Source organism: Zingiber officinale, chromosome 7A (genome assembly GCF_018446385.1).
Source record: "Zingiber officinale cultivar Zhangliang chromosome 7A, Zo_v1.1, whole genome shotgun sequence".
In the NCBI taxonomy this organism is placed as follows: domain Eukaryota; kingdom Viridiplantae; phylum Streptophyta; class Magnoliopsida; order Zingiberales; family Zingiberaceae; genus Zingiber; species Zingiber officinale.
The window spans coordinates 113481259-113497349 of record NC_055998.1 but is presented as its reverse complement, the minus strand read 5'-3'; the positions used below and the strand labels follow the sequence as shown (position 1 = coordinate 113497349).

The 16091-nt window shown below is 37.0% G+C and overlaps 1 protein-coding gene and 1 pseudogene across 1 annotated transcript; one reads left to right on the top strand and one right to left on the bottom strand.

The window, feature by feature from the left end:
- The first annotated feature begins 5605 nt into the window (after nucleotides 1-5605).
- LOC122000385 (putative UDP-rhamnose:rhamnosyltransferase 1) lies at nucleotides 5606-7162 on the top strand. Its single transcript, XM_042554798.1, has one exon. The coding sequence runs from the start codon at nucleotides 5626-5628 to the stop codon at nucleotides 7012-7014; it is 1389 nt and encodes a 462-aa protein (XP_042410732.1). The 5' UTR covers nucleotides 5606-5625; the 3' UTR covers nucleotides 7015-7162.
- A 207-nt stretch (nucleotides 7163-7369) lies between these two features.
- LOC122002082 lies at nucleotides 7370-13507 on the bottom strand (annotated as a pseudogene).
- Nucleotides 13508-16091: the final 2584 nt, after the last annotated feature.

Genomic DNA, 16091 nt, shown 5'->3' with positions numbered 1-16091 from the left:
TCAAAGCTTGCAAATTTTGATGAAAAAAGCCCCCCCCCCCCCCCAATGTTTATAAAATTCTTATATTTTGTCAAAGAACATCACACTGAATATACCTAAGCTTAAAACAATACCAATTTGTCATTTTTGACATTGTGAGCGTAAATGAAACGACATCCAAAGTATATCATTTTGGAGGGGATCATTTTATAGGATCGAAAGCGTTAGAGGAGGCATGAATAGTATTTATGCTTTCATGTTCATTTAAAACACAATCAAGTAAAATGTAGCAGAATATAAGAAGATGGAAAATAAAGCAATGCTAACAAGCCAAGATTTACTTTGTTCAGAGCCCGTGATGACTTATACTCTAAGGCCCAAGATCGCTGATTGCTTTCATTAGGAAATCACTAATGGCTCAAAGAAGATTACAAATTTGAAGTACAATAGCTATAATAAAGTTACCGACAACAAAAAGAATTAGCAAAGATTCGTCCGTCAATTATCGATGCAGTGTTTGGGTGTCGTAGAGGCATTTTCGGAGCAGCGCGCAAAAGTGGAAGATGTTTGAAATGATATGTTAAAGCTACTGGTCGAAGTCTCCTTTTATAGCTCCGTCCAATTACCTAGATACCCTTCCGGACACTTGGATTGTGTTGATGTAACAAGCTCTAGTCGAAACTTCATCCTCGAATTTTATCCACGTTCGGGCACCCGGACCCCTTCCAAGCGCCTGGACCGCTGATGTGAGTCAACCAGTTGTCACACTCTAACTCAGCTTCTAGATAAATTTTTACCTGACTGGGGGCCTAAAGCAACTCCGAGCGTCCGGACCCCCCGGACTGCCCAGGTGCCTAGCCAGGCACCCGCCCGGGGGAGCTCCCTCATCGAGGCCTGGGCGCTTGGAGCAACTCCGAGCGCCCGGAGTTCGGACGCCCGAAGCACTTCCAGGCGCCCGGACTACCTTTGTTTCCAGCTTTGTCTTTCTGCAAAATAGAGTTAGTTCAGGTTGTTGGAACCCCAAGGTTGTTTTGGTATGATCAACAAGTTAAGTTAGGTCCTGTGTGTATTTAACCTTGTGTCTAAGTGTGCAGGAGCTTAGGAACACAGGTAGTCGAGCGGAAGACGCAGCTAGCGAGAAGGACGGCAGTCCGAGGGACAAGGTGCTGCGGAAGAGTACCCCAGTGGACGAGAAGGAAGCGTGCGGTGGTTCCGAGGGACGAAAGCCGGAGCGGAAGATTGCTCGGGGAGCAAGAGACGTAGCTAGCGAGAAGGACGACACGCGGTGCGTCTAATGGACGAAGACTGCGAATGAGTACGCTGGCGGACGAGAATGAAACACACGGCGATTCCGAGGGACGAGAAGCCGGAGGGAAGCCCGCTCGAGAAGATCGGAAGTTGGGTTCGGGTGAGCCCTTTTCCGGATGGCAGAGATCACCCAAGTGAGCGGATCCGGAGGAGAAGAACCGGACCGAGGCGGGACTGAACCAGAGAAGAGGTCCCGGACGAAAAAGTCAACGGCTGTTGACTTTGGGCTCCGGGGCGCCCGGAACAGTCCGGGGCGCCCGGAGCAGCCCGAGGCGCCCGGAACCCTTCCAGGCGCCCCGACCAAGGCTATAAATATAGCCTTGGTCCAAAAGCTTTCAATCAACTCAGAAATTTACATTCCAAACACTTGTGCGCTTCTGTTCTAGTTTAGCTTCTGTCTTTTGTGCTTTCACTGCTGTAAGAGGCTTCTCCGCCTGAAGGAGATATTTTAGTGCACGTTCATTCCTTGGATTAACAACCTCCTTGGTTATAACTAGTCAAGTTGTGAGCCTCTTCTTTCTGCTTTTTATTTACTGCTAATTTACTTTATGCAAGTGTTCTGTTGAAAGTTCGAGAAGGGTCTTTTCTGTTTATTTTTTTTTTGGCTATTCAACCCCCCCTACTAGTCGGCCCAACGGTCCTACACAGGTAACAATATATAAACAATAATAAGTTTTGACAGCATCCGGACTATCTGATCCTTACTTTGAGTTTCACTAAAACTCTAGGTCGGACCAACGCTTTCTGTTCCCTCTTCGGGGAACGCAACCTCAACTATTCTTCTCAGGAGAGATTATCTTTTGTCAGACTGGTCCTCCAAATCGTCTGGACTTTTGTTCAACATTTGAGACTTTAGAACTTTCTGCTAGACGTCCGATCCTCGACCTGTTCAGTCTTCCGCCTAGTGTACGTGACCCCCAGGACTTCCACCTAGCATCCACAACCCTAGAATTTCGCCTGATGTCCTCAACCTACCAAGTTTTTGCCCAGTCTCCAGGACCAGGACTTCATTGCCTAATCGCATCTAGGACCTTTCCTTTGTCTAAGATCACTTAGGAATTTCCTGTATACTCAATACAACTTGTTAGAACAACAATAACACTTAACTTAGAACCCTTTATCATTATCAAAATTCAAATTCTATCGTCTGGTGCTCCCTATACCAACATGTTTTTAGTTTTTTTTTGTCAAAATTTGCAAACTTTGATCGAATCTTGGACCCTAAACCTTGATCCCCTCCAAAACAACACACTTCAGATGTTTCATTTACGTTCACAGCCTGAATTCCGAAAAAGAACGTAACACTGAACATTCTTAAGCTTAAAACAACACTAATTTATGAAAAAACACAAATTCAATCAAAGCCCCCCCCCCCCCCCCCCCCCCTAAAAAAAAAGTTTATAAAATGTCTATATTTTGTCAAGGAACACCACACTGAGCATACCTAAGCTTAAAACAATGCTAATTTGTACTTTTTGGTATTGTGAGCGTATGTAAATGAAACGGCATCTGAAGCGTGTTATTTTTGAGGGGACCAGGGTTGAAGATTCAGGAGATCCTAGTTCAAATCTCTTGGACCCTAAACCCTAGTCCTCTCAAAAATGACGCACTTCGAATGTCGTTTTATTTATGCTCATAGCCTAAATTCTGATAAAGAACGTAACACTAAACATACTTAAGCTTAAAACAACACCAATTTATGAAAAAAAAAAACATAAATTCAATCAAAGCTTTCAAATTTCGACAAAAAAAAAGCTAAAAACAATCCCCCTTAATGTTTATAAAATGCATGTATTTTATTAAAAAAAAATCTGTCTTGAGCGTATCTATATGTAAAATAGTATAAATTTATCATTTTAATTTTGATGTAAAAGCTACCCCAACATATATATATATATATATATATATATATATATATATATATATATATATATATATATATATATATATATATATATATATATATATATATATATATTTTATCAAAAAAACATAGCACTAAATATACCTAAGCTTAAAATAGTACTAATTTGTCATTTTGGGTGTTGTGAGCATAAATAAAATGACATGTCATTTGTCATTTTGGAGGAGACCAAGATTTAGGATCTAGGAGATTCGAACTAGAAATTAGTTATCTCTAAATGAGCATGTTTAAAGTAGTGTTGAGAAAATCGGACCGGACCGGTCGGTCTGACCGGTTGAACCGCGATCCAGACCGGTCAATCATTAAAGTCAGAAAATTAAAAAAAAACGGTCAAAATCGCTTAAAACCAGTCAAAATCACTCCAAATCAATCAAAACCGCATGTTCAATCAGGATTGAATCATGATTTTTAATTATTGAAGCATAGTTTAGCTTTATTTAGAAATAATATTCATAAAATACAAATGCATGTCATGAAATTTTTAAAATTTAAATTTATTATGTACGAATATTTTAAAGATATTATCCAATAAACAAATTTTAAAAAAATCGTTATCTCTAAAATTAATTAAGTAAAATTTAAACATCTAATTTATTAAAAAAAAAATACCACATTATTTGTGTGTGTCTCAAAAATTTTATTAGCTTTACAAAGAGCAAAATATACATTTTCCTTAAAATTATGCTTGAAATTTTTTTTTTATATAAATTGTAATGTTTTTAAAGTTATTCTAGAGTTAAAATTTTCTTATAATTTGTTCTAAAACGGTTTAACTTTTTTGATGAATCAAAAGTTTTAAAATTTGAAGGGGCATTTGGCTAAATTGTCAGATCTAATGCTCAATTTACTCGTGCAAGATGGTAAATTTAAGAAAAAGTTTATGGAGTGAAAAAATTTTCTTCTATGTACCATCTTCTTCAATCAATTGTGGTAAAAAGGTGGATATGTTCATCCTCAGCGTCCTCGTCAATCCATCCCAAGGTCAACATGGAAGATGTAAATCACAGACGGCTACTAGCCTTTGTAATAATGACTAGCAAATAAAGAAAGTATTTACTTCGACTTTGCTGAGATTCGAACCCCAGACCTCATTCTAGCAACACCTCATGCGCTAGCCATTAGATCCAACCGAGGGGACCCATCTTCCTCAATCAAGATAAGTAGGCATGAATTTCTTTCCTTTTCCATTCTCTTTCTATTCTATGTCCCTAGATTTATTTCATTCAGCAATTATCCACTCATTTAGGTAAACAGAACATAAGAAGAGCTTGAAATAAAAAGAAAAGGTTCTCTGTAGCACAGACGGTGGGCACATGACATCTCTGGCATAATGATCAAGGGTCGATTCTCAAAAACTAAGTCTGACGCTTGTGTACCTGCATGTACCTCCCTCCATATCCGTAGGACCGACACTTGGGGTCGTTAATATAACGGATCTACATTTTTTGAAATAAAAAGAAAAGACTTGGAATTTATTCCACCATATGTCTAACGCTTATGTACCTATATTTATATCCCTCTATATCTGTGGGCCGCACTACGGAATCGTTAAGGTAGAGGATTTTTTTTTTTTTGGAATAACGAAAAATAAGTCAATAGTGAATCGTTTTGATTCGTAGATTACATTACCTATGTACTTAAATTTACCTCACTCTATAACTATAGAACTAGCTCTAGGGGACCGCTCATGTGATAGTTGTACATTTTTTAAAATAAAAAATGATGTAGACATATAATATTTCTAGCACAATGGTAAAGCATCAATTCCTAGGAACTTATGACATGCATACTCTATCCTACTAAGTGTCTCTTGTTTATGTATGTATTATCTAGTTGATGTATTTATTTAATTTATCGGTAAATTAGAGAAAAATTTCTAATCACAATGTTAATTTTACATGTAAAAATTGAGTATGAATTTTTAATTACCTCTCAGATTTTTTAGGTACAAAAAATTTAAAAATAAATATAATTATTCTTAAATTCAGCACTTTAAATTAGAATCGAATATATTTTCTATCAAAATCACCCCTCATATTTTTTAAGTATAAAAAATCTAAAAATCAGTATAATTACGGTTAAATTCAGCACTTTAAACTAGAATCAAGTATATTTTCTATCAAATTGAGCACGACTTTTTTCCTACTTAATATAATTTCTTCTAAACTTAACATTATTTAAAAAAAAATTTAATATATTTTCCATCTGAAAAATATTTAAAGAAAATTTAATATATATTTTATTCAATTTAGATGGAACAAGAGTTGTGCTCAATATAATAGATAATATATTAAATTTTAATTTAATATGAATTTTCTCATTTCGCTTCCGCGGATTTACTGTTTTTTTTTTAATTTAAAAAAAAAAAGTGAAACTGATCTTATAAATTAACATTTCCGCCTGAGTTTTCGATCATGGCGGATCACGGAAATGGAGCTTCTCTCCACATCGCCGTCTTCCCTTGGCTCGCCTTCGGCCACATGCTCCCCTTTCTCCGCCTCTCCAAATCGCTGGCCAAGCGCCGTCACCGCGTCTCCTTCCTCTCCACCCCGAGAAACATCGCCCGCCTCCCAAAACTCCCTCCCGAAGTCGCACCGTTCATTGACTTTGTACCTTTACCTTTGCCGCCGGTCGACAACCTCCCTCTCGACGCCGAGTCAACCAATGACCTCCTTCCAGACCAAGTTCAGTACTTGAAGAAGGCGCTCGACGGACTGCAGAGTCACTTCGCGTGTTTCCTCCGGTCGACAAAGCCAGACTGGGTGATCATCGACTTCTGCCAGCACTGGGCGCCAGCCATCGCCGCTGAGCTCAACGTCCCCTGTGCGTATTTCTCTGTTTTCCGAGCCTCGAACTTGTTCTTTTTCTGCGACAAGATCACCGGGTCGACATCGTCGCATACTCCCGAGGAGTTCACCAAGCTGCCGGAAAGCGTCCCGTTTCCAACCACCGTCGCCTTCCGTCTCCACGAGGCGAAGGGCGTGATCTGGCTGTGCCGAGACAACGCCTCCGGCATCAGCGACGCGCAACGCTTGATCTCTGTCCTGAAATCGAGCAATTTGGTTGCCTTCCGGAGCTGCATCGAGCATGAATCCACTTGGCTATCGCTCTTCGCGACGCGATTTGGCGTCGGCGACGTCGTGCCGGTCGGCCTGCTGCCCACACAGACGGACGAACTAGCATCGCACGCCGAAGCGCAGTCGTCGTCGTCGACGACCATCCTCCGGTGGCTGAGCGAGCAACTGCCGAGGAGCGTCGTCTACGTCGCGATAGGGAGCGAGGCAACACTGAGCGCAGAGCAGGAGAGAGAGCTGGCCAACGGGCTGGAGCTCTCGGCGGTGCCGTTTCTTTGGGCAGCAAGGAAGCCGTCCGGCTCAGGAGCGAGAGGCGGCAGCGCTCGGATCCACCGTCACGGGCTGGTGATCGAAGGCTGGGTTCCTCAGCTGGACATCCTCCGGCACAATTCTGTAGGGGGCTTCCTGACGCACTGCGGATACAGCTCGGTGATCGAGAGCTTCCAATTCGGACTCCCGCTGGTGATGCTGCCGTTGATTATGGACACCGGATTGATCGCTCGGTGGTGCACGGAAATGAAGGTGGGAGAGGAGGTGGCGAGGAACGAGGCCGATGGGTGGTTCACCGGAGAAGACGTGGCGGTGGCTATAAGGAAGGTGATGGTGGAAGAGGAAGGTAAGGAGTTCAGAAGCAACGCAGAGAAGCTAGGGGAAGTCTTCGCCGACACGAAGCTCCATGAGTCCTACGTGGACGCCTTCATCCAACGACTGAGATCGAAAGGAGGCTAAAACATCACTCTCAGAGCCAGAAGCTCTCAATAATTCTGCCATCTGATTTCAATTTAATTTCTGCAATCTGTTTGAGGACTTCTCACTCTGTTTACTGCGTTGTTTTTATATTGTATCGAAGCATAACAAATTGAGACCATAATGCAAACCGAACGTATACCTCGAAAAAAAAAATCTTCTCACCTTCTAACCATTATTGATCGGCTATAAACTGACCCCGAGAAATGAACTATGACAGACATTTAGAATAAACATAATTACCTTTTACTACAAAGATAATACAAATTGAGTGTATCTAAGCAGGACCAAATGAGTGAATGAACCAAGTGAATCAAATAGCTGAGAGAACTCGACAAACCAGATGTAATTAGACCACAGAGATTAAATTATGAATCACACCAATTGGATAGGCCAAACATAAGCACAACTTGCTATATCATTTGATTGCTACACCAGAGGAATGTACCATATCACTCATTCCAATTAAGGTGTAGTATAGAAAGGGTATGTGCGTTCTCTAGGATTATGTTATGAGGTGGCAATGCCGAATGATAATAATGTACATACAGAAGAGGTGCTTGTTACTCAGATAGGAAAAGGAAAAGGAAAAGGAAAACTAGGGTTGCGACAATTGCCTGTCTTGTAAGATATTTCCAAGCTGCTCGTATAGAAAATGCTGCTCCTCAAAGGTAAGGTTCCGTAATATCTGCATATTCGACGATATGAGAGGAGAAAGAAAAATTGGTACAACAATAAGTAGCATGACGGCTAGGAATTGAAATAAGCTATACCTGATCCGAAATCATCTCGACTGAGAAACTCTGCGACATGACAAATGATTGATGGTATATGTACCGAAAACAGCCATAACCATCTGTGGTAAATAGCATCGGAGAAACAGTATTAGATTGTTCATTTTAGAAAAAGAATGATTGTTCGATAGGATACAGACATTATTATGAAGATGGGCGCTTCTCAAATCATCAAAGAATCAAGCTAAAGAACATTTTAAAATTCATCAAGTTGCTTGCTGTGTGAGTGTAAGACACTAATGGAAAAAATATTAAGAAACTAAGCAAAATAGTTCAAAATAGTTTATGTTTGGATCACTTTAGACTGCTCCTAAGAACACACGCATTATCCACATTTATGTGAATGTTTGATAGTTCAGGTAGATCAGTAGAGATTCTTAATTGCCAAAGTCATAAGAGTTTGAGAATGATTTCAAGCAACTTACTTGGCAATCCATTCTATCCGTAATGCCACCATGTCCTGGAATGCTGTCACCGAAATCCTAGAAAAGTTTGACAAAAGAAATCGCATTACTGATAAATTTCAGTTTCCAACACTTGATTTTGGGGTATCACCTTAAGCTTAAATGCCCGCTTGAAACCACTTGCAAAGAATCCTCCAAATGGAGCTATTATTGAAGCAAATAAGCCAAGAGCTAGCGCATGAAACTGTACTGGCAAATATGGTATTTCTTTCAAAGGAAACTACAAGGAACACGGAATGTCAGACGCAATTAAAATGATTTATAAAAATAAAGGAATAGGAACAATCTGTTGAGAATGAAACAACCAAAAAAAGTTTATAAAAAAATCATCGATCACACTAAAGCAGATATACCGGTAGAGATTGGATCACTTACACCATTGACTCTAATCAATATAGCTTGTCTTGCTACATAGTCTATTAGTCATTTTTGAATATGTCCATAACATCGTTTTCCCATTTTTCTTCATTTAATTATTTATTAAAACTACAGCTAATTACTCTCAGATAATACATAGTATTTTTTTCTTTTACAGCAATTCACACATAAATTTTAGTGTTCTCATCTCGACTACACACTGATTTTTGTCTTTCTTTTTTACATGTTTTTCCTAATTGTCACACTTTGGCCCATAGTGTAGATTGATTGTACCATAGCCTTGTATATTTTTTAGCCCAAGATGCACATTACAATCACAACTCTATAAGCTTCTTAAAATTTCAATGATATTTTTTTTATCTTATTAATGGTATCTCGATCACTATCTAAGTCAATCTCTCCTTGTTGTATAATATAGTATAGCTAAATCTCTTATAGTTTATTGTCCATTCATCCTAATTTTTTCTTGCTTCTTTTCGTATTTTAAACTATGTTCATACACACTTAATAGTTACCTCAAAACGTTAAGTATAAAGCTCCTTTATGTAATTCAAACTTGAAATTTATTATTAGTTGCATCTCAATCATTTAATGCATCATTGACAGTGAGGGATTTTATCTTGACCATGGATCTAAGTCCATCTAGTACTGATGTAACAAATAGAGACTTAAAATTAATCCTTGATATACAATAGAATGAATCTGAATTAACTAGTGCATAAAAAGTAGAATAGTATGAAATGTACCCATCGTTGCATCCAACTAGATACTAAGAAATATTCTGTCTTAAACAAAGGGTCAGCATCACAGTGCAGCCATCCAGTCGACAAGTCCTGCACGTAGCCCATTTGTTAGCACTGTAAGGGGATAAGTGCATACCATTTTGCTGAATCTTATTACCTTTTTAGGACAAGTAAGCCACTGAAACCTGCCCAATATATTTGATAACTGAAAAAGAAATTTGTAAGTTTTAAGAAGGAAAAAGTAATTGAGTATTCACACATGTAGGGCACTCCGCATTCAAGATTAAGTATTCACAGATCAAATCAAGATTATAAATCGAGCACGGAGATGAGACATCTAATCCACCAAAATAGAATTGGAAAGTCTTTTTACCAGGCAAATCAAAACGTGAATGTTGACCATTGCACCTTATTAATTTAACTTGCTGCTGATGCACTTAATGAGAAATGCACAATTCATCTCCAATTTTCTCTATTTGAGGTTAATTCTCTGATTTGTTTCCATTCTAGATTGCTCGCACTCTTTTCCACTGCTTCATCTTAATACTAAACAACATTACAAACTTTCAAGCATTTACACTTGCCAAATGAAGATGAGAAAGTGGAGGAAACAAGTCTGGTTAATCTGGAAAGATGCCGAAACGAATGCCTTAAACTGAATAATAGTTATGACAAATCTCCAGACTGCATGGCATAAACTACCAACACACGACAAAAAGATAACAAATGAGAAACAAAATAAAACATGTGACCAGCAAAGAAGGGAATTGTATTCACCACAAACGCAGAAAACAATGTGGTAACTGATGCCCCAATAAAACCCTCCCAGGTTTTCTTTGGAGATAGTTTGATAAGTGGTGTTCTACCAAAAAAGAATCCAAAAAAATATGCAGCAATATCATTGATGATTATAAGCGATGCTGGCAAGAGAAACCTGTAAAAGGTATACATTCTTGGTTGATAAACAAATAAAGAACATGAAAACTTAAAATCATAAGCAACATTAAGATTGCTAACTGTACAGCATAGCAAGGAATGGTAAAAAGATTGTCATTGAAAAGAGTCACTTGTCATTACCAATATACATTTAACACAAGACGGTAACTATTTGACATTTGGTATATATAGGTTTTAACTGTTGTCAGGGAAGGAAATGATTTGTATACTCAAAAATTGAAGATCACTTCGTGAAGCACTGTCATGTCTGCTAGTGAATGAAATGTTAGGAGCAAATGGTGTGCATCTACACACCTAGAGGCCATCTGGGTGATGTTTGGCCAGTCCATTCTAGTTTTAATATTTTGTTAAAATTCATGCTTACTTCAGAACAGCCTAACTCTTTTTCAGGTGTCAGATGTCCTCCATAAAACAAGTGCTGGACCCTACATGCTGGAGGCACAATTAAGACCATCTACTTTCCAAGATTTGATCCCTCAAATGGATTTATGCTGAGTTGTATTAGCATAGTAATATATTCAACATCCATGCATTTAACACTAGTAAAATTGTGATAATGATCTCATACTATTTCAAAATATTAAGAGTATCATGCCACTGAAAGATGCATATCCTTGGAGACATTTACAGAACCAAACTTTCACTAAGTAGGGCATTAGCAAGAGAGTATGGAACATTTACCAAAATATACCCTCAAATATGTTTGCTACAGTGAAGGCAGACTGCACAAATACCATCAATAGAATCATATGAGTCCATGCATATTGGCTGAACTGATACTTGTATCTCTTGTTTTTAAGTGTGAGAATAAACCAGACAAAACCTAAGCCACCATCCAATCAAATTGATCATTCCTCTGTAAAATTATTAACCACTGCTCACATTATAATAAATAAATGTAGAGGAAGATTAAATAGAAGATCCTTCAGAATTATGAAAGGTTAATCATAGACCAACAAGATATTAACTAGATATACCGCTGTTTTAAATCCTAAACATTGACAATGACAACATCTAAGGAGTTTGATACAAATCATTGGTCCAAGAATAAAGGAGAGCTCCAACTACATAAGAGTTAAAAGCCCCGGTATGTTTGGGCGGCAGAAACATGATGATCCACCGAAGCTCCACTCCACAGGTAGTTAGTGTTGATACATACTGTCCATGTAATTGTGATTAAAATAACAAACCCAAAAGTGTCAATAAGATAATTTTTTTCAATCATTTGCTCCCATCAGAAATGGAAACATTTAGTTTACCCTCTCCCTTCCATTAAGAGGCTTGTAAGCCAATTTCTTTGATTAAACCAAGAATATCCTGTAATTTTTTGTGAATGATAAAGTTGTCTGTTTTATTTTATTTAATATTCTCTGACGTAACACTTCTAAAACTTTCTTTGGAGGATCTAGAGTTGGCTTCAGACTTGAATACATTAAACAAACCATTGAAAATAGAGAATTATGTACATACTGATGAGCATGAGGGAAAGCAACATCTGTCTCACACTAATATTGAATCATCCTGCTATTCCAAATAACTCTATGTCGTAGATATTTGACTGACTTTGAAGAATTTTAAATCACTGTGGCCATTAATTAAGATGTGAACCTACAAAGAAATAGGAGGGGAAACAAATACCTGGACAATTATGTTTCCAAACGAAAATAACAAATTAGGAATATTCAAAGGTAACACATTCTTTTAGCTATTAACTAATAAAGCACAAAAAACATTAATAGCAAAAAGATGTTGCATCTAAGAGAGACTATTGCCAAAAACATTTTATATGCTAAAGAAATTGAAAGAAAATTGGAGGAAAGTTATAACCTGCAATATAAAGAAAGTAACATATAAACATCTGATATTTGATAAGCAAGCTCACGAGCTTAAACAAAAGTTTATCTGAAGTCATAGTGTTCACAAGCTGCCGGCTGAGAAAGCGTCCGTAAGTAAACAACATGGCAGTGAAGAAAAAGTGCCTGCAAGATGATAGAAATAAAATCAAATGGAGCAAGTGACCAGCTAAATTTTCCATTAACCTATGCAGAGAAAGTTTTTTAAAAGTTAGTTATGCCACATTCAAAACAATAGGATAGAAATAGTATTACAAATGCATATTATACCAGTTCAAGAGCCTAAATCCTGGTAGTTGTCTTTCTTCATTGGCTCTTCTAAGGAGATTAAAGAGTTCTCTTGCCATAAAAATTTGGATGACAACAATCATGGCCCAGATATAAAGGTGTCCCATATATAATATAAAAGAGAAACCTGCTATCATCCACACTGATGAATAAGTACGAACAAGCATTGATTTGTATTTATTGTGGTCATTAACAAGTAGCTTTGATTCATTTGCTTTATCTGAGTCCGAAGAGACCTGAGATGGGATACAAAATCTATAACACTGCATGAATAAAGCATATAAACATTCTTATGATTTAATATTTCAATCCACAATCAACCCTAAGTTCACAGCAACCAAGCAAAAATTAAAGAAAGAAGATGACAGAAGTTGGACGGTTGAAGTGCATCAATTCATTGAAGATGATCTAGAGATATTTAGTTTTGTCCAATTACAGGGATATTGACAATGCAATTGCCAACCTCACTAGATCGTTTACGATGCCGGGCCTGTCCCAAATAATTTGACGAAGTGTCAGTAGAGCTGCTATCTCTGTTCATGGCAGCTTGTTGCTTTGAAATTTATAAAGCTGAAAATTTTGACACGGTTGGGGTTAAAAGAGAGAGATGTATTTATCCAACACTGAAATATGTAAATTACCTAATATTATTTGTACTACTTCAAAAATAACTTTTTTGAGTTCAAATAAATACTTTAATCATAATTCATGGATTCTAGAATCTATATCATTCTACATGAAAAGTGATTATCATAACCATACACAGAACTAACATGAATTCTCTCTGTCATAAAAATCTAGAAAGAGAAAGGGAGAGGCATGAATATATTGGGCAATATCATTGCTGTTATTAAAAAAAACACCACTGCTTTCAATCATGTTTCAAGCAACTATCCTTTCTCTTAGCTTCGGAACCTTCAGGCGCTCTTCCGATTCGAATGGATGGGAGAAGAGATGGTGAGGCAAGCGATAGGTTTTCTGCGGGAAGAAGGCGGGGCAATGCCACAACTGTCAGAGAAATTAATATAAAACCCTTGGTATGTTTTCCTTTTGCATCTACACCCAGTTAAAATCAGTAATTTCCTAATTAACCTCAATGCTTGAGCAAGGACACATAGCACACTCATATTTTGTTCCCAAATAACATTAAATTAATTCTAATAACTATTTTATTACTTTTAATTATTTTTCCATAATTTTTTTAATAAATATATACTAAACTTTGCATCATTTCACATAATTATACTCATGATATAACAATATAATCTGATTAGAATTGTCACCCTAAATTTTTGGCATTTATCTCAAAACTCAATCATCTCATTTACTTCATTTAACTCAACTTTAGGGGCTAATTTTAAGGATTTATTCTATTTTATTTACATTTTTTTATTGAAGGAATAAAGGAATAAGGAATATGAAACAATCGTACTAGAACATTAAATTTGATGGGGCAAGGAATAAATTCTTTTTGGAGAAAAAGAAAAATATTCTTCCAAGTTTATTTTTTTTCTTTATTAATTAAATTCTCACATGACAGATTAAAAAATATAAGTAGTTGTGGGACGTTGGCATCTCATAAATAAAAATATTTGTTTTCCTTTCTAGTCATTACCTTTTAAATATTCTAAGTAGATAAGCATAATTAATCACGTAACAATAGAGGATGTTTGACTAAACTTATTAAAAACATCTTATAAACTTGTACATCTTATAAGTTATTTTAGGAGCTTATAAATTGTTAGGTCTTATTTTAAAAATAAGCTGTTAAAATGTTTGGGTGAACTTATTACAATCAACTTAAAAATATTGATGTGTTTGGTATTATAAGATCTTTTTATTAATAAAATTATCAAAATGGATATAATATTATTAATAGAGGATTTTGGGTGAATTTTAGCACTGGAGGAGAGAAAATTGGAAAGAGACATTGGCGAAGAAGATAACACAGTGCTGGAAGAGAAGTCGACGGATATAGAAAGATATTAGATTTATAAAAAAAGTTATGGAGGATAAGATGAGAATTTATGAAATTATATAAGGATATTTTAGAAAAGAAAATTATTAAAATAAAATTTTTTTAAAAAAAATAGGGGCTTTCATCCTTTTAAAAAACAGCTTATAAGTTTCGAAATAACTTATTTTGACTGTTTATAAGTTGTTTGAAAAAAAAAATATCAAATAAATTTGAAAAACTTATAAGCTCTAAAACAGCTTATATGCTATTTTAGAGAGCTTATAAGTTCAGCCAAACTCCCTCTAACACACATGGGAAACACATGAAACTCCTCTGCATCTCTATAAACAAAATAACAAGAAAGTACCACGAGCTCATGCGTCGTTCAAACATTGGTTGTTCAATTTTCAATTGTGACGCATTATCAAATATTTCTCTTCAAATCTAGAATGGTAAATTGTTAGATTATTCTCACTTCCAAATTGTCTCTGATTGATAAAAAAAGGTTTATGGAACTCTGATCGATTATCTTAGAATTAATCAGTCTAAAAAATTAGATACATGAAACTAACTAAAAAAGTTATTTAATGGAACAAAAACCATAGGCAAGTGCAACCACAAAAGCCATGGCGAAGAAGGAAGGCACTGAAAGAGAGGAGGTCGGTGCAGGAGCAGGGGTATCAGCGGCAACAATCGTCTCAACCAAGGAAGATACCAACACCAAATGAGAGAGATTGGTGAATATCTTTTTATATGATAAACTTATGCCGATTAATTTTGAGAATGACTGATCAAGTCTTACAAAAAAATTTTTATAGGAATCGTTTACAACAAAAAGCCTATAGGCTCAGCATTCTTAGATATACCGGCTTGTTCTGGTCTCCTATTGGAGCATAGAAAGACAAGAACAAGCCGGTTAGTTGTCTTATGCAGTGAATTGATTGGTTAGTTGGAAGGTCTCAACAAAAGCTGTTGTGTTGTGTTAATTGCTATCTGTCTCAGTTCATGGCTTAGCTGTTTCTCCATCTGTCAAAGGCAACAACCAGACTTTGATCATCATTTTTTAGCATTTCTTTTTAAAAGAAGAGAAACATATATTGGTTCAAGGTGAATCAGATTGACTTCTGTTTGTGTTTTAAAGCTTTCTCATAGGGAGGTCAAAAGTCACAAAGGAAGGCAAAACCAACACTATATGATGCTTAATAAAGTTTCTATGGGCAATTGGAGTTCTTTCCAGGACCCCCGTAGTAGAAGAAATGCCCCCATCGATCGCCGTTACCGGTCTGCACATCGTAGCACTTAGATTGCTCACTACTTCACCTCCCCATTCGATCATGGAGGCACCGTCGGCGAGGTATGAGAAGAGAAACGAAGGCCAGCAGCCTAGAACGTAGTCGTTCCCGAACTGCATCCACCAATGCCCTTCCTTCGGATCCTACCCACATCATCGAATCTTTTGTGTCACGAACCAAATAAATTAAAATGAGCAAGAACTTGCAGATATCTGTCGATTTTTCCTTACCTTCCAAACAAGTATGTCAATATCATACTGCGAACCTCCGTATTTGGATATCGGAAAGATCGTCGCGCCCATCGCAATCTCACTGTTAATTTGAATAAATCCA